This window comes from Myotis davidii, unplaced genomic scaffold (genome assembly GCF_000327345.1).
Source record: "Myotis davidii unplaced genomic scaffold, ASM32734v1 scaffold44, whole genome shotgun sequence".
Taxonomy (NCBI): Eukaryota; Metazoa; Chordata; class Mammalia; order Chiroptera; family Vespertilionidae; genus Myotis; species Myotis davidii.
In genome coordinates this window covers 4428462-4453549 of record NW_006299705.1, presented here as the reverse complement: position 1 = coordinate 4453549, position 25088 = coordinate 4428462, and the positions used below count along the sequence as shown (strand labels likewise).

General features: G+C 35.5%; 1 protein-coding gene across 1 annotated transcript in view; it reads left to right on the top strand.

Moving 5' to 3' along the window:
* Positions 1–25088, top strand: part of AP3B1 (adaptor related protein complex 3 beta 1 subunit) — a 191594-nt gene that overhangs the window by 98383 nt on the left and 68123 nt on the right. The window contains exons 18-21 of the mRNA XM_015571572.1: positions 2584–2692; positions 4932–5085; positions 10964–11105; positions 21037–21109. Of these exons, the coding sequence (XP_015427058.1) occupies positions 2584–2692; positions 4932–5085; positions 10964–11105; positions 21037–21109 (478 nt within the window). The remainder of the gene's footprint in view (positions 1–2583; positions 2693–4931; positions 5086–10963; positions 11106–21036; positions 21110–25088) is intronic.

The following is a 25088-nucleotide window of genomic DNA, read 5'->3' as shown; positions in this document are numbered from 1 at the left end:
ACTTACGATAGAGCATTAAGGAAGAAAGGTAGGTTATAAAATTATATTATCTCAATCATGTAGAGGAAAATGCTTAGTACAAGGCTGAAAATATAGATGTCTAAAATATTAATGATGGTTGCTTCTAGGCAGAGAGAAGAGGTGATTTTCTTCCCTGCTTCCCTAGTATGTCTATAATTTCTGAATATTTTTTCCTTAAGTATTAGTTTGCTAACCCAGAGGGGATTTTTAAAATCGTTTTAAAAAGTGTATTTTTGAAGTAGAGACATTTTTACGCTCAAACCCAAATGTTCCCGCCTCGATATAATCGCATGTCCTCTAAATTAAAAAATAACAACCCCTTCCTCTTGTACTTTGTCATTTGTTAATTTGTCCTTCCAGCAAATATATGTTATACTTGATGCTTGAAATAGGCAATGTAACACGTATTCTCTGACTTAGAAAAGGCCCAGTTTATGGGACAGGTCAACATGTGATTAACAGTGAGTACAAAACACGTATAATACCCAATGCATACATTTCCACAGGGGGTTGGGACCACAGAGAAAGAAGTAACTAACTTGCCTTATCTGTGAGGTAGCAATGAGTTAGCTTGTAAAGTTCTCAATGGCATTCGCTGGGAAGGTAGGGACTGGTATTTATGTAGAATAAAGGCTAAGCGACCTGCCGACCAGCCGGTAGCTAAGATGCGCACTGACCACTATGGAGCAGACGGTCAACCCAGGAGCTGCCAAGCTGCAATGACTTGGCAGTTGCTGTTCTTGAGTGATGCACCCAGAACCAGAGAGGAGGGAGCCCGATTCTGGGGTGCATCACCTGAGAACCGCCCTTTCGCAATCAGGGATCCCTCAGGGGATGTTGGAGAGCTGGTTTCAGGGCCAAGGAGGGACCTTGGAAGGTTGGCGGCTGGGGAGGGACCGCTGGAGGGCTCCAGGGCATGTCCCGACCATCTCGCCCAGTCCTGATCGGCTGGACCACAGTAGCAAGCTAACCTCCCGGTGGGAGCATCTGCTTCCTGGTGGTCAGTGCACATCATAGCGACTGGTCGGATGGTCAAATGAATGGTCGGACACTTAGCCTATCAGCAGGGGGAATGTCCCTAAGGTGGAAGCTTACCTGGGTGTTTGAAGGAATAGTCAGGAGTGGCTGGAACAGAATGTGAAGGAGGAAGAACAGCAGAAGGAGGTCAGGTAGGCAAGGGGGCTGGCATGGGCATATAGGGCCATGCAGATTGTTCTAAAGACTTGGGCTTTTTCTCTGAGTGAAATGAGGAGCTGTTGCAGGGTTTTAAGCCAAACGAACTTGATTGGACTAGGTTTTATATTTTTTTATTTATTTTATTTTATTTTTTAAAATTATAGTTGACATTCAGTATTCTTTTATATTAGTTTCAGGTGTTCAGCATAGTGGTAAGACAATGATATAATTTTAAGACGTGATTCCCCCAGTAATTCTAGTACCCACTTGGTACCATACATAGTTATTAAAATGTGAATGGATTAAGAAGTACAAATTGGTAGTTACAAAAATAATCACAAGGATGTAAAGTACAGTATAGGAAATATAGTTAATAATATAGTCCAGCTTAGATTTTATTTTATTTTACTTTTTTTAATTAAATCTTTATTGTTCAGATTATTACATTTGTTCCTCTTTCTCCCCCCCATAACTCCCCTCCTCCCAGTTCCCGCCCCACCCTCCAGCTTAGATTTTAATAGAATTATACTAGCTGCTGTGTTGAGCAAACTCTGAGCGAGGGTTAGGGGTTCGAATGGAAATAAGATAGCCAGTTAGGAGGCTGTTGGAGTAATCTAGGACAGAGAGATGCCTCTGGCCAAGGTGATGAAAGAACAAGGTGGCTAAAGGCTTTCTCGATGGATTATGCATTTAGGAAATAAGAGAAAGAGAGAAGTCAAGGATTACTCTAGGGTTTAGGCCAATGGTTCTCAACCTGTGGGTCGCGACCCCTTTGGGGGTCAAACGACCCTTTCACAGGGGTCACCTAAGACCATCCTGCATATCAGATATTTACATTATGATTCATAACAGTAGCAACAGTACAGTTATGAAGTAGCAACAAAAATAATTTTATGGTTGGGTCACAACATGAGGAACTGTATTTAAAGGGCCAGAAGGTTGAGAACCACTGGTTTAGGCTGTTGAGAAAGTTAGGTCTATTTATTGCCCACCCTAAATATTTTCATTGTTTTTCTCTTACCTCAGTATCAAGCTGTGAACTTGAATTTTTTATTGCTATTATTGCACCTACCTCTAATTGCCCTAATGTCTTCTAGACTTTAGTTTAAATCTTCAAATGCAGAAGTCTTTAAAATTGTATGTAAAATAAGGTTGTTGATTTAACATAAAAGGGGCCCTGAGACTTTGTGTTCTTCTGTTCAGGAGTGAAGGGGAGTCAGCCTTAATGCCAGGACTTGTCACAGTTGCCTTTGCACTTGAGGCCTTAAACTTTCTTCTGGGTTCACAGTGATTGAATGATCTGAAGATTAAGTTAGCCAGAAGACTGAATCCATCAATGGGAATTGCTTTATATTTACATTTCTACTTTTTTTTCTTTTTAAACAGGCAAAAGAATGGACTCCATCAGGAAAAGCAAAGAAAGAGAAATCTGCTAAGAAATTTTATTCTGAATCTGAGGAGGAAGAGGAGTCTTCCGATAGCAGCAGTGACAGTGGTGGGCTTTATAATTTATTTAAAAAACATTATTCGCTGTAGCTTACATGATATACCTCCAAGAAAAACCACAAGAAGGCCTAGTACATAAAATTCGACAAGTGAATTTAAAAAAGGTTTATGCTATTCCGATAATTCCTTTCATTTACATATCACTGTTTAGTTTTCAAAGTAATTTCCAATCCCTTTTTTTGTTTATTGTTAATCCTCACCTGAGGATATTTTTTCCATTGATTTTTAGACAGAGTGGAAGGGAGGGGAACTTGGAGACACAGAGAAACATCGATGTGAGAGAGACACATTGATTGGTTGTCTCCTGGATATGCCCAACTGGAATCCAGCCTGCAAGCAAGCCACATGCCATTGACCAGAATCCAACCTGGGACCCTTCAGTCCTTAGGCTGATGGTCTATCCATTGAGCCAGACCAACTAGGGCCCTTTTTTTTTTTTTTTAAATTGATTTTTATTTTGAGAGAAAGAGAAACACATCGATCAGTTGCCTCATGCATGAGCCTCAACTGTGGATCGAACCTGCAACCTGATTATGTGCCCTAACCAAGAATTGAATTCAAGACTCTTTGGTGCATGGGATGACACTAACCGCTGAGCTACCAGCCAGGGCTCCAGTCCCTTCTTATTTGACACTAGAAGCTCAGTGCACGAAATTCATGCACAGGTAGGGCCCCTAGGCCTGGCCTGCAATCAGGGTCTATCTGTGGGGAAACTGGCAGGGCGATCAGGGCCCCCGCTTACACCCACCTTGGCCTGGCGCCACTTGCTCACCGCCCCCACCCCCACACCGCCCTGCAGGCTGGGGGCAGCTCCTACATTGAGCATCTGCTCCCTGGTGGTCAGTGCACATCATAGTGATCGATCATTCCGCCATTTGGTCGTCTTTCTGCCATTTGGTCGATTTGCATTTTAGGGTTTTATATAGATAGATTGCCTCTTAGACACATAACTAATAAATGATAGAGTTGAAAAAGGAACTAATGCTTTTCTGAATTCTAACCCACACTACCTATTATATTCATTGGTGCATTGAAAATCCTGATTTTGCATTTGATAAGTCTTTAGTGGTGCCTTTAACAGTAACTTCCTTTTATAAAAATGTAAAGTTTATTTAAATATTGAGCAATCTGTTCTTCATCCATTTTATACTCTTATTTCTACATGAACCGATATAGAGATAAAGCTAAAATTAATAAATCCCTTGTGTATTATAAAGAAACAAAGAGTTAAAAGATTGAGAACAACCATATACAATGAAAAGAATGCTAAATCAGAATCCTGGGTTTTAGCTTTCCAAATTGAACAAGGCACTTACCTTTCTCTACATCTAATCAATGAAGAGATAGAGTTAGATGCCTTTTTAAAAAATCATTTTTATTTCTCAATTGTAGTTGACATACAATATTATATTAGTTTCAGGTGTCTTTCTCACATCTGTGTTTCCCTCTCCCTCTCCCTTTCTCCCTCCCCTCTCCCATCTCCCCTCTCCCCTCTCTCTCTGAAATCAATGGAGAAAATATCCTTGGGTGAGGATTAACCAAAAAAAATAATAAAAATAAAATACACATAAATATACTATATGCAGCACTTCTACAAAGAGTCCTATATACCATAATTTATACATTAAAAAAGTAAAAGGAAAATTCTTCATCTCTTTGACCTATGGAAAACTCCTATACTAACTAAAGTAAGTAATAACTTTAAATTAGTAATTTTGCTTGTTGCATTTGAATTTAGAAATGTTTTGAGATGATTTGAATGACTCATTTTCCTCTCAAAATTTGTTCTTAAGAAATTCAACTATTTGTTATCCTTTTCTCCTCTAAATAAAATTAACTATTATCAATAGAAGAATTTAAAATTATTTTTTTATCTCTGTATTCTTAATCTTTTTTTTTTTTTGCCATAGCTAGATACTTATAGGTTTGAGAAGCGAGATTCTCTCAGATTTAGTGTACTTACTTGGTTCATCTTTGCTTGCTTTCCTGTCATTATCAGAGCCCTCCTGTGTCTGGAGTCCCTCCACACTCACCTTGCTGCAGGGTTCCAGAAGTCCGAATGATGGGTGTTGAAACAGTGTGAACAAGTGGGGCCAGTAAACTAAATTTCAACGTCTGGTTTCATTTGTGATGAATATTGACAGTTACTTGTCCTTATGTATAAGTAAATGGCTATAAATCAAAGAGACCCTGTTTTTTTGCTTGTTTGTTTGTTTGTTTGTTTCCAGAGAGTGAATCTGGAAGTGAAAGTGGAGAACAAGGGAAGGAAGGAGACAGTGAAGACAGCAGCGAGGACTCCTCCAGTGAGAGTGAGAGTGGAAGTGAGTCAGACATAGAAAACAAAAGAAAGGCCAAGAGGAACTCCAAAACCAAAGGAAGAGGGTAAATTATTTTCCTCAAAAAATGTTCTGTGGCATTTTCCTCCAGGATAACATTTCCCTTTAACTCATAAAATGAGAAAATAAGTATGTGTATTTTTTCCTGAACAGATATTGTATCCTGTAAAATTAATTTAGAATACTAGTTCACATTATTCTACTATTTACAGTGCTTTATTTTCATTTTGAACTTGAACAAATCTTGGGGCTACATTTCAAAAACTGGTATAACCTTGGAAGGCTGAGTTAAGTGATCAGGCAGTAGGTATGAAACACTTAATTACCTTTTGTAGCAATTTTGCTGAGGGCTAAAATTAAATCCTTCAAGACTTTGCCATTACGTAACTAAGACAATTGATTTTTCTAAATAATGTTATATTAAAAAGATTATGATCCAAATATTAGAGTCAGGGGCTGTGAAGGAAGACGGTCATAAGATATTTAAGTGCTAGTGCTTTTTAAGATCTCCCATTATCAACAACATTATCGTGTATTAAAGTGTCATTAAAATTTTGAGTAATTGGGGCTGATACCTTGGATTATAAGAGTCTGTTTTCCTCCCTGCTGTCAGTGTGTGGCCTCTGCAGACAGGATGGCCCTTCCTCGGGGCCTGTTGCCCGCTCCCTTGATGAGCTTGCAGCCCAGCTCAGTCGTGGCTGACAGCACTGATTGGGGCGCAGTACGCTCTCTGCTCCTTTTATTACAGACAGTAATTAAAGCAGCTCGCCCTGCCACTTCCATAACAAACACAGCATAATACCCTAATTATGACTTTATTAATTTAAGTCAGGATTTAATGATTTTAAAAGTGATTTATATTGTTTTTCCTGTTCAGAACAAATGAAATCTGTAGGTTAAATTAATACAGGCTTTTCATCATTGCAAAGTTAAAAAGCTAGTTACCAGTAAATTCTTTTCATTAGATTAACATCTGAAACTCTAAGCAGTAAGGTAAACAATAATTACCCATCAAAATTGAGTGATGCATAACAAAATAACACTTATACCTTTAAATCTTATCTCAAAAGCTGGAAGTTAAATATATTCAGAATTACTCACTTGTTGCAACAAAGGAGTTACTTGGTTTGTAATAGACTTTTCTTTGAGAGAAATTCTGTACTTCTAGTTTAATATCAGAATAGCTATGATTACATAGTTTATAAAAAGTGTCTTATTTCTAGGAAAGGAAAGTTTGGTTCAGTGCACTCAGTATTTTTTCAGATAGCAAAAGCCAGTATGCTAGAAATTTATAACCGTATATTAGATTAGTTTCATTATTTTTTTCTTTCAGAAATGGACTTTTCTCTTTATTCATGTTTGAGTTTAAAAGAATTATTTATTGCATCAAAGGGAATCTCAGATGCATTCTAGCCTTGTATTTTTAAGTACATGTTTTAACTATTGGGGATAATAAATTGCTATTCTTTGCTAGGGGAAAAAACATATTTTTTAGTCATCAAATATAATTACATGTGCTCTGAGATGTTACCATGACTCTATTTTTAATAAATAGCAATCATATTTCCTCCACAAAAAATCAATTCTAGGAACTATCGATTCTTCCCTTGTCTCACCACTCTCCCTTCCCATGTGTTTTTCTGCCTGTCTCTCAGAATTTTTTTAAACTTTGCTAGTGTATAACTATATGGTAGTTTTTTAAAGCTAGGGAGGGAGCTTTAAGTATCTTCAAAAAACCCCTTTGCTAATCATAATTATTTTTTACTAAATTTGAGTTTTATACTCCAAAGTGTGTTCAGTTGAAGGGAGCTATTATGGTGTAGTAGGATAAATATGATCTTTAGAGTAAGACAGACATGAGTTCGAATTATAATTCTACGCCTCCTGACAATGTATCCTTGAGCAACTTACTTAATTTTACTGACTATTATCTATAATAATAAAAGCGTACTATGCTAATTAGACTGGACAGCCCAACGACCTTCTGGACGAAGCCAGGGCTGCAAGGGCCGAGCCCCTTGCACAAATTTCATGCATTGGGCCTCTAATATTTATATATATGGCTAAGTGACCGACTGACCAACCAGCCGGTACATATGACGCGCACTGGCAATTTAAAAAAGTTGACTCACTCATGCACAATACATATAAAGCTCTCGCTGGTGCCAATCGCATGCGTGTGTTTCGATCTGTCATTGTTGATCATGAATTTGGTTGTTATTGACATTCAACATGAACCACATTGCAATTTATTCATCAACTATCCAACCGACCACCCGGTAGATATGATGCCCACTGGCAATTTAAAAATAAACGGTGACTCGCAGATGTGCGATACATATAAAGCTTTTGCTGGCACCAATGGCACACATGTTTTAATTTTATAATACTACTAGAGGCCTGGTGCATGAAGATTTGTACACTGGAGGGAGTCCCTTAGCCCGGCTCTGCGGACAGGGCCAAGGCTCAGGACCAGCCCACGCCGCGACCTCTCCCTCACCACCTCCTCTCCCAAACTGCCTCTGTGAAAGGGGCCTTAGGGCTGGATCAGCCCCTGCCACCACCTCTCCTACGCGGGCAGGCCCTCGCAGCAGCTGTGGCTTTGTCTAGAAGGACATATGGAAGACGTCTGGTCTAATTAGCATATTACCCTTTTATTAGTATAGATATTATATATACTATTTTGACATGTAATTTTTGCAGTACTCTAATTACTGCACGAATCTTTCTGCTAATTTCCTTTCAATATGCATGAATCTGTACATCGGGCCACTAGTAGGATAATGATTCTCAGTAAAAATATGGTGGAATGTCTATATTAGATGATTGGTATGCAGTTCTTAATATGCCTGGCACAAGATACATTCTTTTTTTTTTTTCCAAATTGTAAGAGATAGTTTATTTAGAAAGTGTCAGAGGTAGTAGAAGTGAGCCAACTGGGCTGCATAGGCTCAGGAAACAAGTTACAGAGGCAGAGGGGCCCTTGGAGCTCTGGATGGAGAATGGCACAGCTAACAAGCTTTGGGGGAATTAAAAAGGGGGAGTGGAAAGTTCCCGTAGGCTCCTGAGAGGGAGTGCACCTGCTAGGCTCTTTGCCTTGAGGGTTTTAAAGACTGGGAATTTAGGGGAGATCTTGGGGAAGCATCTCAATAGGATATTCATCAGCTTTATGCTGATGTGCCAAAATGAGATTTATTCCCAGTGACTTCATCTGTTCTTGGGTATGATGGGCACAAATGGCACTAATTGGATTTTTGTTATCTTACCTTTGGTTGGGAAGAGAAGTGTAAACCATTAGCACTAAGCGTCCTTGATTTACCAGATGGCTGTAAGCTGTTTGTCCATTTAACTGTCTCAGTTTCCCTATTCTGTTTGTCCTGGCTTATTGGCCTGTCTCATTTCTTTCTCAGAGAGGTCTATCCCTGAAATCTGTTAAGGTTGCTGAGGGAGGTCAGTTGGTCTTCAGTAACTGCTTCCTGCTGACAGGGCTGTAGTCCCTGCACATACAGGGTATGGAAATCTTTTCCTGCCTGATCTAAGTGAGACAAGGGAATGGGAACCCAGACTGGAACAGTCTGTTAGCTGATTCTTCCAAAGTAGTGATGGTCCAGAATCCCCAAAGCATCATTGTCTTAATATCTAATTGTTATATCCAGAATCAAAGTTGGTAGATTGCTCCATATTTCATTAACTTAATCATGTAGTCCTGATACTAAGTCAGTTCAATGAAATTGTTGAGTCTCAATTCAGAAGAGAGTGATGCAGGTGGGCTCCCAAAGTGAGACCAATGTTGGGTAAACAGCAGTCAGGTATTTAATAAGGGTATGCCTCTGAAAACAGAAGGAAAAAGACAAAGGTTAATGACCAGAGCAAATTACAAACCAGTTTCTAAGTCTGTAAGGCTGTCAGTTGAGATTTTTAGATGTAAGTCGCAAAGTTGTTTTATTTTCTAGAATGAAAGCAAGCAGTGACAATCTGATAGATTCTCTTTATCTGCATATCTTATTTGAATATCTCTGGAGATGTAAATTCTGCATGGTTTACATAACATCATTTATGATGGTTATGAATGAGCTGTTGTGGCTATTTCTTAAGGTTATATCAAGTTCTTTGGCTATAATTTGCAAATACAAAGCTCAGAAACAAAATTTTTAGTTCTCAATAATTCCAAGTCAAAGGATGGGATAGAAAAGAAACATTAGTTTAGAAGGTTATAGCCAAATATTAAGAAAACAAAAAAAATTCATAATTCAGTTCAGTTTATGGGTGACAAAATTTTGAAGACAACTAACTAAATTAGATTCTAATATTCACAGCTATGTATTACAGATTCTATTGAAACAGTTTTTCCCCCTAAAATCATCCTCATTTTTACCAAAGAGCCAAATTATGACCAATTTATTTGCTGCATTAAAGCCAGCTTCATTTTGGCCTGATTATTTGCATAAATACAAGAAGAATAGTAATTTATCATATAGGCTCTCCTAAATCTTCTTTGCTGGAATCTTTTAAGGAATCTCCAGATTGAGCTTTAATTAACCCTCAGGGTGAAGAACCCAAGCTATATACACAGTTGCCATCAGGCTTTGCCTACAATACCTATAGTTCTTGAGATTCTTTCTTTGCCATCTCCCAGGAAAGCAACCTTTGTTGAGATGCCCCCCAACCCCAACATGTTCTTATGGCACACTATACTTTATTACTTACCTTACTTTCTTGTCAATGGCACCTTACTTCTCTGTGTCTTCAGGGACAGCAGACTGTGTAAGGCAGGCATGTGGAGATCATCTGTATCTTACTAACCATTGTTATCCTCAGCACCTAACAGTGCAAACATTTATTATTGATAAAACATCTTTCAGAAATAAAAATACTTTTTATATAATAAAAGAATATTTGAAATCAAAAGCAAATATTGTACTTAATAGTTTTCCCCCATTTATTTGTGGGCAATCAAATATGTGTTAAATGAGAAACAAAGTGAATGAATGAATGGCATCAGCACTTAGATTTGATCATTTGGTATTTTAAAAATTTATATTTAATTATCCTACTTTTTTTAAAGTAAGACTTAAGTGCATTAGAAGAATTCTCTTTTGAACTGGGCAACATTTTCTCATATGCTTTGTTTTAGGGTCACATTTAGGAACATAGGTAAATAATTTTCTTGGACAGAAAATTTATAAAATGCAAGTCTATATTAGCACAAGTCCATGTATAAATACTTAAACTTATTAACAAACACTTAATAATTTGAGACAGCTTTTTAAAAATCAGCCTAAGTATCTTTAAAGTCATTACTGTTAGCACTTAATATATATTCCTGGTAAATCAAACATTTAATTACTAGTTTTTTCAATTTAGGATATAATTTTAGGTTATTTTATGATCTTTTGCATTTGAGATTGTGTGATGTGGTATAATTAGTTTTGAATGGGATCTAATTTATTTGATTGTAAATACTATAACCTATATTATTAGTTCACTATATTCTGGGATTTTAAAACCATATTATCGTCTATCAATCTATCTATTTAAATATATTTTTATTGATTTCAGAGAGGAAGGGAGTGAGTTAGAAACATCAGTGATGAGAGAGAATCATTGATCAGCTGCCTCTTACTCACACCCTACTGGGGGATCAAGCCTACAACCTGGACATGTGCCCTGACTGGGGAATCGAACCATGACCTCCTAGTTCATAGGTCGATACTCAATCACTGAGCCACACCAGCCAGGCCATCATCTTTTTAAATACTAAAAAGAAGTGGTTCTCAGTGAAATACTCTTCTCTAGTGAATGTTAGGATTTATAGGCAAACTGGACAAATGTCAACATTTGTCATTTGATTTTTTTCAAACTACTTAAACTTATTTATATAAAGGATTTAAAGTTGATATTTCAAAATTTATTCTTCTACATAGTGATTCTGAAGGTGGGGAGACGGAAAATGAAAAATCTGAAACTTCAGATTCTTCCAGTGGAGAATCTAGTTCAATAGAAGACAGTTCTTCAGAATCTGAATCAAAATCAGAAAGTGAATCTAAATCCAGGAAAGTCACCAAGGTAAGAGGTTACACATTTGTTGTAATTGAAAGTAAATGTTTTCATAGCCTTTTCCCCATTAAGAATAAATATTTCTGAAAGTAGTGTTATAGAAAGTCCAAGAATCTAAGAAAGGAATTGAATATTGTCACTGACAACTAAAACACTATCTTCTTGCATCTGCACCTCTGATTTTATATTATTTTTTCTAGGTAATTGCTTCCCTTATAACTCAACCCTGCAGAGAAGTTAGAAACTTTTTTTAACCTCATCATTTGCCATGAAATTAAAGACCTCAGTAGTTATGAGTATGGCCTTTGTTGTTCTTGGCTAGGATGTGACAAAGGAGTCTTTGCTAAAGGGGAAGTAAAAGGAAGTGCAGAAATAGTATTTAGCAAAGGAATATAAATGTAAATGTGGCCTATGAAATTGAGACTAATAACCTTTTTTAAAATATCAGGTATTTTGGATAATATTTTCAAAGCTTTAATCAGAGGATATACATTCCTTAACTAATAAAAATTCAGTAGCCATGTATTTAAAAGCAAAGGTAAGAACCATTTATGTAATAGAATGTTACACTTTTTGATATATTTTTAACCTTGTGTGCTTAGCAGCAAAAAAAAAGTACAAATTACAAAAATGCTATTATTAATACAAAATTCAAACCTAATAAATCTTTCTGATCTTTAATTATTACTCCCTTCCTATAAATGGATCATGTTGATTGTAGGCTTCAAATGCATTTTTGTTTTGTTTTTAAACTTATTAATTTTATGTGTGTGTGTGTGCGTGTGTGTGTGTGCGTGTGTGTGTTTAAATTGATTTTAGAGAGAGGGATAGAGAGATAAAAACATTGATGAGAGAGAAACATCATTAATTGTCTGCCTTCTGCATGCCCCTACTGGGGATGGAGCCTGCAATCCAGGCATGTGCCCTGACGGGGAATGGAACCTTGACCTCCTGGTTCATGGGCCGATGCTCAACCACTGAGCCACACCAGCTGGGCTCAAATGAGGTTTTTAAAAAATAAACTGCATTCTATATGTTGGAAATATGGTCAAGTCTTATCTTTTAAATTGAATTCAATTTTTTTTTTGCTGAAGAAGAATTCAATAAGACAACATTTATTATTGATAAAACATCTTTCAGAAATAAAAAATACTTTTTATATAATAAAAGAATATTTGAAATCAAAAGTAAATATTGTACATAATAGTTTTTCCCCCATTTATTTGTTCTCTACTTACCAGTTTCTCATCGGAGTAGCCAAGGATGAAAATAAATCCATTGAAGTATATAATTGCCCTCCTCTATTCAGAGATTTATTGTTAAAGAATAAGCATGTTTAAAATTAATATTAGTCTTACCATCTTTCAAATATCCTTGAATATAGTAAAACCTATTTTAAATTTGAATTTATATTCAAAACTTGTCTCTATATTATATACTAAAGGCCCGGTGCACGGATTTGTGCAGAGATGGTCCCTCGGCCTGGCCTGTGGGTATTGGGTCGAAACCAGCTCTCTGACATCCCCCAAAGGGTCCCGGATTGCAAGAGGGTGGTTCTCAGGTGATGCACCCCAGAATCAGGCTCCCTCCTCTCTGGTTTTGGGTGAGTCACCTGAGAACCTCAGCTGCCAAGTCCCCGCAGCTCAGTGGCTTCTGCATTGAGTGTCTGCCCCCTGGTGGTCAGTGCGCATCATAGCTACTGGTTGGAGCGTCTGCCCCCTGGTGGCCATTGCACATCATAGATACCAGTCAGATGGTTGGACAGTCACTTAGGCTTTTATATAGAGAGACATATCTAAGATTTTTTTTCAAAAATTTACATAAAATCTTACAGGTTTATTAACCTGACCTTGTATAAAACTTATTACATAGTGAGTTTGATATCCTCTCATTTTCTACTTATATTAAATTACAAAAAGCTTAAGGTGTTATTTAAAATGAAAGAAAGGGGCTTTAGAAATTAACAGTAAGTATAACCCAGATTAAGAAGTCAGTGTTTTTAAAAATGACCAAACAAGAAATCAGTGAATGTCAAGCGGGTGGAATTAAAATGAGTTATTCTTTTTATTTTTAATTTAAATTCTTTATAGTTTAATGTATTACGAGTTATCTTACGAAGTTTTGTAAAAGTTGAAAAGTTAGTGCCTGTATAGTATTGGAAACGGGTTTAGGACCCCATTAAAAAGCCACAGAGGTACCGCGGATCAGCAGTTCAATTTGGTTCTTGTTTGTTAAAGACTATCAATGATCAGATTGAATTTCTTTATAATTGAAAATATTTTACTGTAGAATATCATTATAAAATTTCAAAGTATTTCAATGATTCAAGACTCTTGAGAAATTCAGGCTTTATTCATGTTGTTAATAGTTTTATGTCTATGTGTTTTGCTTATGTAGCTTACTTTCTCTATAATAGAATGCCTTTTCCTGTCTGTAATAGACAGACATGATGGGTTTTTTTAATTTATTAGTTAGAATATTTTCTACCTTGGAACCCCATACTTTTTTTTCTTCCTACTTTTTTCTGAGTGATTTGGAGTCTACCATGAAATTACAAGTATACCAATTTTCTAATCATTGGCAACTCTGTAATTTTAGAAGAGTCCTTCTTGCACCAAGTGTTGTGGCTTCTGCTATAAATTATGAGTAATAAAGGCAGATGGTGGGTACTTTACATTAATTTAGTAAGACAGTATTTTAGTTTTGAAAATTCATAAGATTTAAATCTGCAGCCAAACTAGATCCTATATTTTTACTCTTTTTCTTTCATTTCTTTTATTTGGACAGTGTGTTTTGGGAATACTGAGCACAAAAAGAAAACTTTAGGTACCTTGAATATGGTGGTCCTATGTGTTAGGCATAGTGTTGTACCTGTTGGGCAATAATATCTTTATCCTTCGGTTTCCTCATCTATAAAGTAGAAATGCTGATACCTACTTTACTTCTTTCAGGTACTGTTATAAAAAATCTAATGTGGAAAATCATTGTAAAGCACTATATAAATATAAAACATCAGTGTTAACTTTTTAAAAATCCTCCCCTGAGGATTTTTTCCATTGCTTTTAGATAGAGACAGGGGAGAGAAGAGGGAGGAAGAGAGAGAGAGAGAGAGAGAGAGAGAGAGAGAGAGAGAGAGAGAGAGATTTAGAGAGATTGATATGAGAGAGACACATCGTTTGGTTGATTCCCACATGCACCCCAACTGAGGCCAGGTAATGAACTTGTAACCCTGTTCGCTTGACCAGTAGTCGAACCTGCAACCCTTCCATGTGTGGGTTGATGCTCTAACCAATGGGAAACACTAGCCAGGGCAGCATTAACATATATTTACTTGTACATTAATTCCATGAGAGAGCAACAATATTAGCATTATAGAACACCAATGCTAAAAGGAACCAACATTTTTTAATAATTCTTATGTCTTCTGTATGTTTTTTTCATCTTTTTATACCATTTAAGTTATAAGTCAACATAAAGCTTGCAGCCTGTGATCTCATCCACTTCCTGCAGAATACTGAGCTGCCATATGCTGTGTCTCCTACCACTCTCTGCTCTCTAACACACAATCTGTTTACCCTTATTTTTCTTTGAATACTGATAGCTCTGAGTAAGTGACCCTATCCACTGAACCAAGAATAAGTCCTCCTTCCGTTGGCCTTGTTTTGTTGAGAATCATCAGCTTCCTTTGCACCTTTAGTCTTTTTCTTCCATAATGCTTCCTCTGCTAACCAAAGCACTCAAGTTTTTACCAGCATTTAAAGAGAGAGAGGGAGGAGGGAGTTGAAGAGAGTCAGAGACAGTGAGAGTGTGTGACAATGAGAGTTTAGAAAAATAATCTAGATATTCTCTGTCTGCTGCCTCTTAATTATGTCTTAGTCCATTTGGAATTGGTTTTCACTTTTATCACTTCTTACAGATACTGCTCTGAAAAGTCCACCGTGATCTTCCCCCAACCCAGCGGCCTTCTCTCAGTAATTATCCTTCTCGGAACTTTCATGACTCTTCCTCTACTGCTTGAAACTCTGCATCCTTTTTCTTTTGACTTGTTTGACCTCTCAGTCTTTTGATTGCTTCACTTTTACCACCTTCTGACATCCAAGTGTGAACATTGCCCCAAAGTTAGTGCTTAGTATATATTATTTTTCAAATATAGTATGATACATCATCTGTATATATGATAGCATTGTACACTTGAGACATGTATAATCTTTTTAACAAGTGTCACTCCAATAAATTTAATTTAAAAATACATTACATTAATAAATAAAAGTTAATGTGAAATATTTTGTTTTGTCTTTTTTTCTCTACAATTTTTCCTATTGTGAGACCTATTCACTCCTATAGTTTTAACTAAAACTTATATGAAGTCTTCCATAATAACATTTCTAAGTCCCTTCAACAGCTATAACATTTTTCCCCAAATTCAAGCCAATTTCTTAGATCTGTCAGGAGCCACTGGTTTCCCAAACCTATCGATATAGCCAGAAGGACACATGCTCAGCCATTTGGTACCAGACTTTTTTCTCCCAGATCTGTAGCCCCAGAATTGTCTTTGATACCCCCTCATCCTACATGTTCATACAGTTGCCAAGTTTTAGGGTTTCTGTTAGTTTTTTCTCATACCTGTTTCTTCTTTTTCTACCACTACCATTCTAGATCAGTTCTTTATTACCTCACTCATAGACCATTGCCATTGGTCATTTGCAGAGCTTCCCCAATCCCAGTCCTTCTGTGCAGCTGCAAGATTAATGCTCACATTACCTATAATGTGCTCCATTATCATTCAAGTTCAGTAAATCCTCAGACTAACATGTCCAAACCTTCCTTTCTAGACTTAAACTCCTTTGTGTTCCCTGTGTTCGGATCCCAATATACTATTTTTTGTTGTCTTAACATGCTGTATACTTTTCCGTTTCTATGTCTTTGTTCTTCCTCTTACACTTCTCTTATTATAAGAAATACAAGCTGAGGAGAAAGTGGCCACTTATAAAAGGGTGGTCCCTCCACATGTAGTTGAGAAAGACTGTATGGAATAAAAACCATTATTGATGAGAGGGTATTACTCATGTGAATGGTGTAGGGACAGTCAAATGGTAAGAATCTCTGTTCTCTGTTGAATTATGTTCCTGAAGTGTTTGTCTTTTGACACCATGCCCCAGCAGATTCATAGGACGCAAAACCATAGTCGTACATTCTGGTGTTATGTTTGTAAGATTGTATTTTTTTTTTCAGAGAGAGGAACGGAGATGGAGAGAGAGAAATATCAATGATCAGCTACCTCCCGCACACCCCCTACTGAGGATCAAGCTCATAACCCAGGCATGTTCTCTGAGCTGGAATTGAACTGTGACCTCCTAGTTCATGGGTCGACGCTAAACCACTAAGGCACATTGGTCAGGCTCTTTGTATTATTGATTGAGAGATGTCCTTAATTGAGATCAGATACTGTCAGTAATGACCAAAGAACGTTACCTTGTTTTTCAGTTACAATTATTTTGATGGGCAAGCACATTTTTATTTTTAAGTGTTTGTTTGTGAAATATCTATAATAGAGAAATATTTTGAGTCTAGTCCTTTTTATGAAATAACTCTTTTGCCCCAAATAATTGGGTTAAAAAATTTTTGGCATTTGGTCTGAGATAGATTATGGATAAGAATGGAAAGAACTGCCCTAATTGGTTTGGCTCAGTGGATAGAGCGTCGGCCCGTGGACTCAAGGGTCCCGGGTTCGATTCAGGTCAAGGGCATGTACCTTGGTTGTGGGCACATACCCAGTAGGGAGTGTGCAGGAGGCAGCTGGTGAATGTTTCTCGCTAATCGATGTTTCTGGCTCTCTATCCCTCTCCCTTCCTCTCTGTAAAAAATCAATAAAATTAAAAAAAAGAATGGAAAGAACTATTTTCTACCCTATTTGAGATGTAGGAAACAAGTTTTACTTGTGTTTTCACAAGTATTTATGTATGTTGCAATTATATAACTTAAGTGAATATCGTAGCTTATTGGTTTTTTACTCTTGAAATTCAAAGCTTTGCCTCTTTAAATTTATATCTTTCCCAGTTTAGTTGATGATGTTTTAAGTTCTCCAGAATAGAAATATTATTTGACTTCAATTGAAATCTTTAAATAATAGTAAAGTCCATTAAGCAAGCTTTCTTATTGAAGTAGATATAATTTAATAGGGTAGATTTGTTTAACAGTTTAGACTAATTTTTAACTTACAAAGAAGTCTTTATTGATAATGTACTTTTATGTTTTAAAGCACAGTGTAGTGTGAGCCTCAGATTTTTAAAATCAAAATTGTTAGATGATTTGAAGGCAAGAGAGTCTTTAAATGGTACTTGCTTGGTAATTCTAATTGAAAATATTCCATGCAAATATCTTGCTCAGTGAGGCTAAAAGTTAGCCTTGAATTTTTGTTGATTACACAGCACGGCATGGGTTTAACAAACTTTACATACTTAACCTGTTCTGTGGTTTAAATTTCAAACCTCTTTGCGATAGTTTCCTCTTAGGGAGCATATTTGGTGCTTGTCGTGTAAGATCTTTTTTTCTCTACTTGCTTTTTTAAAAAAAAATCAGCATGAAAATGAGCATGCATATTGCATAAAAAATCTTTACAGATATATTTACAGATATAATACAAACATAATTTTGTTTGTATTATTTGGAGCTTAATAAGAATTTCCAGGATCTTTTATTTATTATTTGAAATGACATATATTAAATAAAAATTAGTTTCTTAACCCTGTAACTTTGTATTTCATTTTGAGAATGTTGATGTGTTGAGGTGTATAATCGAATACCATAGAAACAAAATGGGGACTTGAGGGTGATGAATTGATAACTAGGTATTTTTGTAGTGAGATTTTAAGATCAGTTACTGTTGTCCTTATAAAAGACTAATACAGTCACTCAGCTGTTAAAAACCTAATTCTCTATTTAAAAAAATATATACAGAAACAAATTATCTGTGTTTCTGCCTGATATCTTCTCAAGTACTAACACAATGGAAACAGTGGGTGATCTGTCAATGTGTTTGGTTTGTCAATGATGGTTTTGTATAAATATTGGGAGGGTAAGGAATAAAATTCACACAGTAAAATATGATTTCATCTGCCTTTTCTCTGCAGCTCCATGGCTCATGCTGCGGTGTGAAATTCTCATTTTACACACTTTGCAGGCGGAGCACATGAATTATGCATTGAGCAAGAAAAATCTCCTGCCTCAAGTCCTATATGCATTTACCCAGGTTCTGTCTCTATTACCAAGATGAATTGCAAATGGAGAAATGTTTGATGGAATAGGGCTCTTAACTTCTTTGTTTAGAATTCAGATTTTTATTTTTATAGTAGATCCTTTAAGTATGAAAATGTTTTGAACTTACTATGGATTTTTTAAAATGAAAAATGAAATATAACATAAGAGAGGAATGCCAAGCACATCATGAAGCTTTTTATAGCCTTGATTCAAAATGCAAGGCTTTTTCAATTTAGTAGAAATGACCATTATCTATTGCTAATGTTGTATTTCAGTCATTGGTTATTTGCTGTTCTCAGAAAGTCAATGAAATTCTGTCCTTTTGAGAGCCATTTTTTCTTTATGTTTTAGGTTTTAAACCAATTTCACGTGCAGCTCTGTCCTGTGTTGTATGTGACCTGATGTGTATTTAATAGATACTGTTACAAACTCTTAGCTGTGAAGTAGAAAATAAGGTATAGACTTGCCTGCAGCTTTAACTTTATCTCAATTGGAAAGGTTTCTAATTTTTCAGGTAGGGAGGTTACAGTTCCATAAAGACAGTCATGCACCGTTGTAGCTTATAGGAAGCTACATCCATTGTGCTCAGCATAGCATGTTGGTAAGCCACAGGGTGATAAGCTCTTTTTGTTATACATTCTTTCTTCACAAGGATGATATTGTAGTTGAGATGACATTTGCTTTCTGAGCCTGTTTTTGTTACTTACAGCTTTTACGTTTCAGCTTCAAAACTAACATTTCTTCTTTTTTTCCCGTAGCCCTAGAAATTGTTATTCATTTGAGGTGTGGAGAGAGGGGTAAATGCTGTTTATAATAACTAATGAAAATTAAAACCCATCTAGTTGATTTGGAGTTTTTGATGGCAGAAATAATTAACTTGAAAAAAAAATCAATGCAGATGTTTTTATTTAGTGTTTAATATGTATTATTGTGTGAGTCTTGAAAATATTTTTTTCTGAGTATTGGCAGTAGGGGAAAAACAAACAGAACTTAAAATCTTTTTAAAATGTTACTTAACATGAAATTTGGTGTATTGCTCTTGTTCACATAGGCATGGTGTAGTAATAGCTTGCTAAATTTTCATGGTTAGAAAAAATACTTCAAACATATTTGTAATAATTTACATATACAATAAGCTATAAATTCCTTTGATAAATTATAAGTTATCTGAAGTAGGGACTATGACTGTTTTGGGTATGTTATTTCCATTGCTTAGCACAGAATCTGATACATATAAAAAATTCTACATATATTTATTAATGAATGAGTGAATGAATGAACAAACAAAACAATTTAGCAAAAACTTAAGTTTTGGCCTTTAATTTGAGAAGATTTAATGCAAAAAGAAGGTAAACATTATAAAGAGAAGTGATGACCTTGATTCAAATACATCTATTTAACACCCTAATCTTTGTTTGTCTTTAATTGTTGATGATGCTACTCCGTACTGCACTTAATTTTTTTTAAAAGATTACACATTTTTTTCTGAATCTCTAAGCAAACTATGTATGCCTCAGGCTTAGAGACATTTTTCTAGTCCATGGTTATCCAAGTTTCAAAAATACAGTAGACTGAATAAGCAAATCTGAGGTAGAAGAAGCCCTAATTGCCGAAACCGGTTTGGCTCAGTGGATGGAGCGTCGGCCTGCGGACTGAGAGGTCCCAGGTTCGATTCCGGTCAAGGGCATGTGCCTGGGTTGTGGGCGCATCCCCGGTGGGGGGTGTGCAGGAGGCGGCTGATCGATGTTTCTCTCTCATCGATGTTTCTAACTCTCTCTGTCTCTCTCCCTTCCTCTCTGTGAAAAATCAATAAAATATATAAAATAAAATAAAAAGAAGAAGCCCTAATTATGTGCAGGTATGTTTTGAAATACTTCTCTCCCCAAAGGAAAACAGTAAAGAAACTTAGTGAATTCTTTTCATCCTAAAGAGCATGAACCTGAAAATGTCCGGTCAGGCCCACTTATAGATTTTAATGAATACCTTTGGCAGAAGAAGTCTGACACAACCAACCCCGTGTTGAAATATTAAGTACCTAGTACCATGTATGTCACAAACTACATCTCAGCAAGGCTAAACTATCACATGCCATTGACCATCTCATATATTGTTTGTTTTTTTCTTAAATCAACTTGCTTAAAAATTATTTTCAAAAATATTTGTACTCTTTCTAACAAAGAGCCACATTACTTTTTTTTCTTTTTTTTAGAGAGAGAGAGGAGGGAAGAGAGAGAAACTGATTTATTGTTATACTTACTTATGGATTTGTTGATTTCTCCTATGTGCTTTTACCAGAGATCAAACCCTCAACCTTGGCATATTGGAGCAACACTCTAACCAACTGAGCAACCTGGCCAGGGCCACATTACATTTTTTATGTTAGCAAAACGTTGTCTGATTATAAAATAATTCTTTCCCTTTAAGTTTTCTTTTGAAGGTTCTTTATAATCTTTAAACACAAAATCTTTTAAAATAATTAACAGTTTGCATGGTGGTTAAGAAATACCGTATGCTAACCAAAATAAAAATTTTGTTTCAAAACAACCATTTTGTGTACCTACATAGAAGTTTGTTTTTCTTATAAGATTATGCAGAGGAAAACGTTTGTTTTAAAACATAAAGGACTACCTCATAGGTTTTTTAAAATAGAACATGCAATAAATATATATTTCTTATTTTATAGGAGAAAGAAACAAAAATAAAGCAAGATAGAAATCTTGTTACCAAAGATGTTTCACTTCTTGATCTAGATGATTGTAAGTATTAAAATTAAAATTTTTTCTTCTGTGTTTAATGACATGTTTTATTTTTGGAATACCTTTCATTTACATGTCTCCAAGTATATTAACATCTATTATAAAAAAATTATAATACATATAGCAAGAAAATTTTAGAAATTGGTTTTATTAGTATCTTTTAATCTAATATCTTTATTAGTATCTTTTAATCTAATCTATGTGTTACTTATAATTGTTCAGACAAAAGTGCACAAATTATTTTTAAGATCTTTTGCTTTAGTAATTTATACTTGTTTTAGTAAATAATTATCTATATTTTACAACTTCCTACATTGTTAAATGTTGACTGTGGGGATTGAAACATTTAACTTAAGGAGGTAGGGAATTAGGAAAGTAATTACAAATATAAAGTACACCACCATCTTCCACTTGCCACACTTTTGATGGAAACAGAATTAGGTACAAAAAGCTTTTGGAGGCCAGTATAGCTATACCTATCAGTATTTTAACTGCAAAAAAATCTTTGTCTCAGCACAACCACTTCTAAGAACTTAGAATCATACAAATATACTAACCCAGGTGTGCAAAGATGTATACCCATCTTCTCCTTTGTTGTGAGAAAGAGATAGTGGAATTGACTTTGTTGGTAGGTACATTTTGCACTACAAGAGTAACAAGTAAGACTTAATGAATATTAAACTACTATCATTTTTCAATATAGTTTTCCCATGCTAGAGGTGAGTTATGTTTGTAGGTTGTTTCATTCTTATAAACAGAACATAAAGGTGTTGTATTTATATCATTTACCTGGACTGTTTCATGACAAATTCCTTAATATAGGGAAATCAAAATATATGATACAGAGACATACTTAATATAGAGAAATTAAAATAAAATTGGAGCCAAATTTGGATAATTTTTCATGTATTGGCGAAGATTTTAAAGTTTACATCATTTTTTAACTATTGGCGAAGATTTTAAAGCAACATCCATTATTGTAAAGGTTTAGGAAAACCGGCATTCTCCATATGTTTTTGATAGGCATATAAATAGGTGTAGCTTTTTGGAGTCATTCTAACAATATCTATTAAAATTTAAATTGTATACGCCTACCAATTTTGACCTAGAAATTCTTTTCTAGGAATTTATCTTACAGATGTAGTCAGGGATCCAGATACCTGAACAGGTAACAACTTATATAAGAGATAAAATAGAGTTGCAAAGTATAGTAACAAAATGAGGAGGGAAACAAAAAGCTACAAAGGCTTGTGGCAGAAGTATGATCTGCACTTACAGATACAGACAAGTGGAGTGTTATGGGAGAAAGCATTATTGATAATGGCTCTTAAAATATTGACTTCATTTTATACTACTTATTAGCCTGCATATATTAGTTCTCCATTGTCCATGGCAAGCAGTTTGTTGATCAAAAATTAAAAAGTTACTCTCCATTTGCATAAGTTCTAAGCTGTGAGAATTTGATAAGTTTTGAAAGGGGGGCAGAGCCCTAGCAGGTTTAGCTCAGTGGATAGAGCATTGACCTGCAGACTGAAGGGTCCTGGGTTTGATTCTGGTCAAGGGCACATGCCCAAGTTGCGGGCTTGATTCCCAGTCGGGGGTGTGCCAGTCAGTGATTCTCTCTCATCATTGATGTTTCTGTCTCTCCTTCTCCCTTCCTCTCTGAAATCAATAAAAAAAATTTTTTTAAAGGAATTTAAAGGGGGGGGCATCTTGTTTCATATAAGAGGTACATCATAATCCACAGAGGTTATTTGTTCATTACACACTACATACCAGGAAAACTGCAAGTACTAAATTTATCTGTCTTCATTCAGAAAACATTTATTAAATAAACACTTGCTATGATCTAGGTAATCTGCTACATGCTGGAGTGTCTAAATGGATACAACATTGTCTCTACCCAAGGAACTCTCAGAATGTCATAGGTGAAACACATAAAGTGGCCATTAGATTGACACATTATAAATAAAATGAGATAGAGATATGCCCAGAATGCTGTTGGGTATTGGAGTATACCTAACCCACCTAGCAGTTTCCAGATATAACATAACGCTTGAGCTGAGTGTAAGAATTAGTAGGCAGTTGGAGGTAGGAGAAGAAAGTAAGGGAAGTAACTGCAAGGAAGAGTAAGAGCTCTCTGGTGCCTGAAATAATCATTGTTTCTCTCTGAGGAAGTGTACTTAGCAACCCTAGCAATGGTCTGGCTACTAAAAACAGTTCTGTGATTTGAATAAGTAACTTGATATTTCCTTACTCTATCTGTTGAAAATCAGAGCCCTTTAATCAATTGAGTTAATTTGTGTCTCATTTTATTCATTTGTAAAGTAAAAAATAAATGGCTGATAATTTCTACAGTTCCTTTAGGTTATGAAATTACATGACTATTTCATGAGGTCAGTTGATAATACATTAGAAAATATTTACGCTGAGGTAATGTATGGCCTTATGATAGATTAGGCTTAGAAGTAGCAATATGCCTTCTCTTTTCCAGTCATATTTTATGTTTATAGAAATTAAAATATTTTTTAGTACCCCATACCATGTCATCACAATAGGATGATCATAAAGCAGCAATCATATTCTGGTGCTCTTTTATAGGAAATGTAAACCTATGTAATTACACTATTACTACAACTAACTAATTGTGAAGACTTTTAAAAATTTATATCACCCGACAGTAATCATGCTTCAGATATGCCTTATGATATGTGATATCATATTGTTGAGTAAATTGCAGTACAGGCAGTAGCGTGGAGTGACTAAGAGGACAATGGGGCCTGAGTTCAAATCCCAGTTCTATTACTTACTAGCTGTGTAACTTTGGGCATGTTATTTAATCTCTTGTTCTTTAGTTGCTTTATCTATAAAATTGGGATAATAGCAATACTTTTTTAGAAGCATTAGTAGGATTAAATTAGTTGATAAATGTAAAAGCACTTAAATCTGTGCTTGGCATGTGATAAGCATATGTAAGGGTGAGCTATGATGGACAGAGATGATGCCAACAAAGATGCCAACCAGTTAAATGACTTCACATTAAATTATTATATGTGAAAGTTTTACTTCTTAAAGTTTAAAGCAAAACTTTAGTCAGAAAAATAATTATATAATTATTTTATTAAGTACACTTTAATAAAAAACTTTTTGTAGAGGTTTTTTCCCCCTCTGAACTTAATGAAACTGGCAAAAGCCCTGTATGCTACCAAAAATATTTTAATTTCTTATTTTAAAAAAAAAGAAAGAAAAATAAAAAATGGGTTTTAATCCAAATACCTGGGTTTACATTCTGACAATCAGTTCAAGTTCTTTCGAATTCCTCTTCCAACAGATTGAATCATACTGACACACTGTTTTGTTATTTGCTTCTTTCTCTGTTTATCATACACATTCCTTTCCATGCCATAAATATTCTTTAACAACCTTATTTTTAATGACTGCATGGTTATTCTTTATATTGTTGTAATAAATTCTCTTTAACAGGTTTACTATTGTTACACATGTAACATGTTTCCATTTTTTGCTATCATAATCAGTGAAGCAATACACATCACCATAAGTATATTATTGCATTATCTCCATGACTGTTTCCTTAAGATAAATTCCCAGGAGTAGAATTGCTGGGACAAACACTTTAAAGAATTTTGTTGGTAAAATTGCCTTCCACAAAGCTTATACGACCTTATACAGTATTAGTATGAGAGTGCCAGATTCCTTATACCCTTACCTTTGCTGAAATTTGTGTTATTTAAAAATTGCCTTTGCCAAAATGATAGGTGGAAATGGTATCTCATTTTAATTTCTATGCCATGTTATTTAAAAAAAAACTGCATAGCCAAAACCGGTTTGGCTCAGTGGATAGAGCGTCGGCCTGCGGACTGAAAGGTCCCAGGTTCGATTCCGGTCAAGGGCGTGTGCCTGGGTTGCGGGCACATCCCCGGTGGGAGATGTGCAGGAGGCAGCTGATCGATGTCTCTCT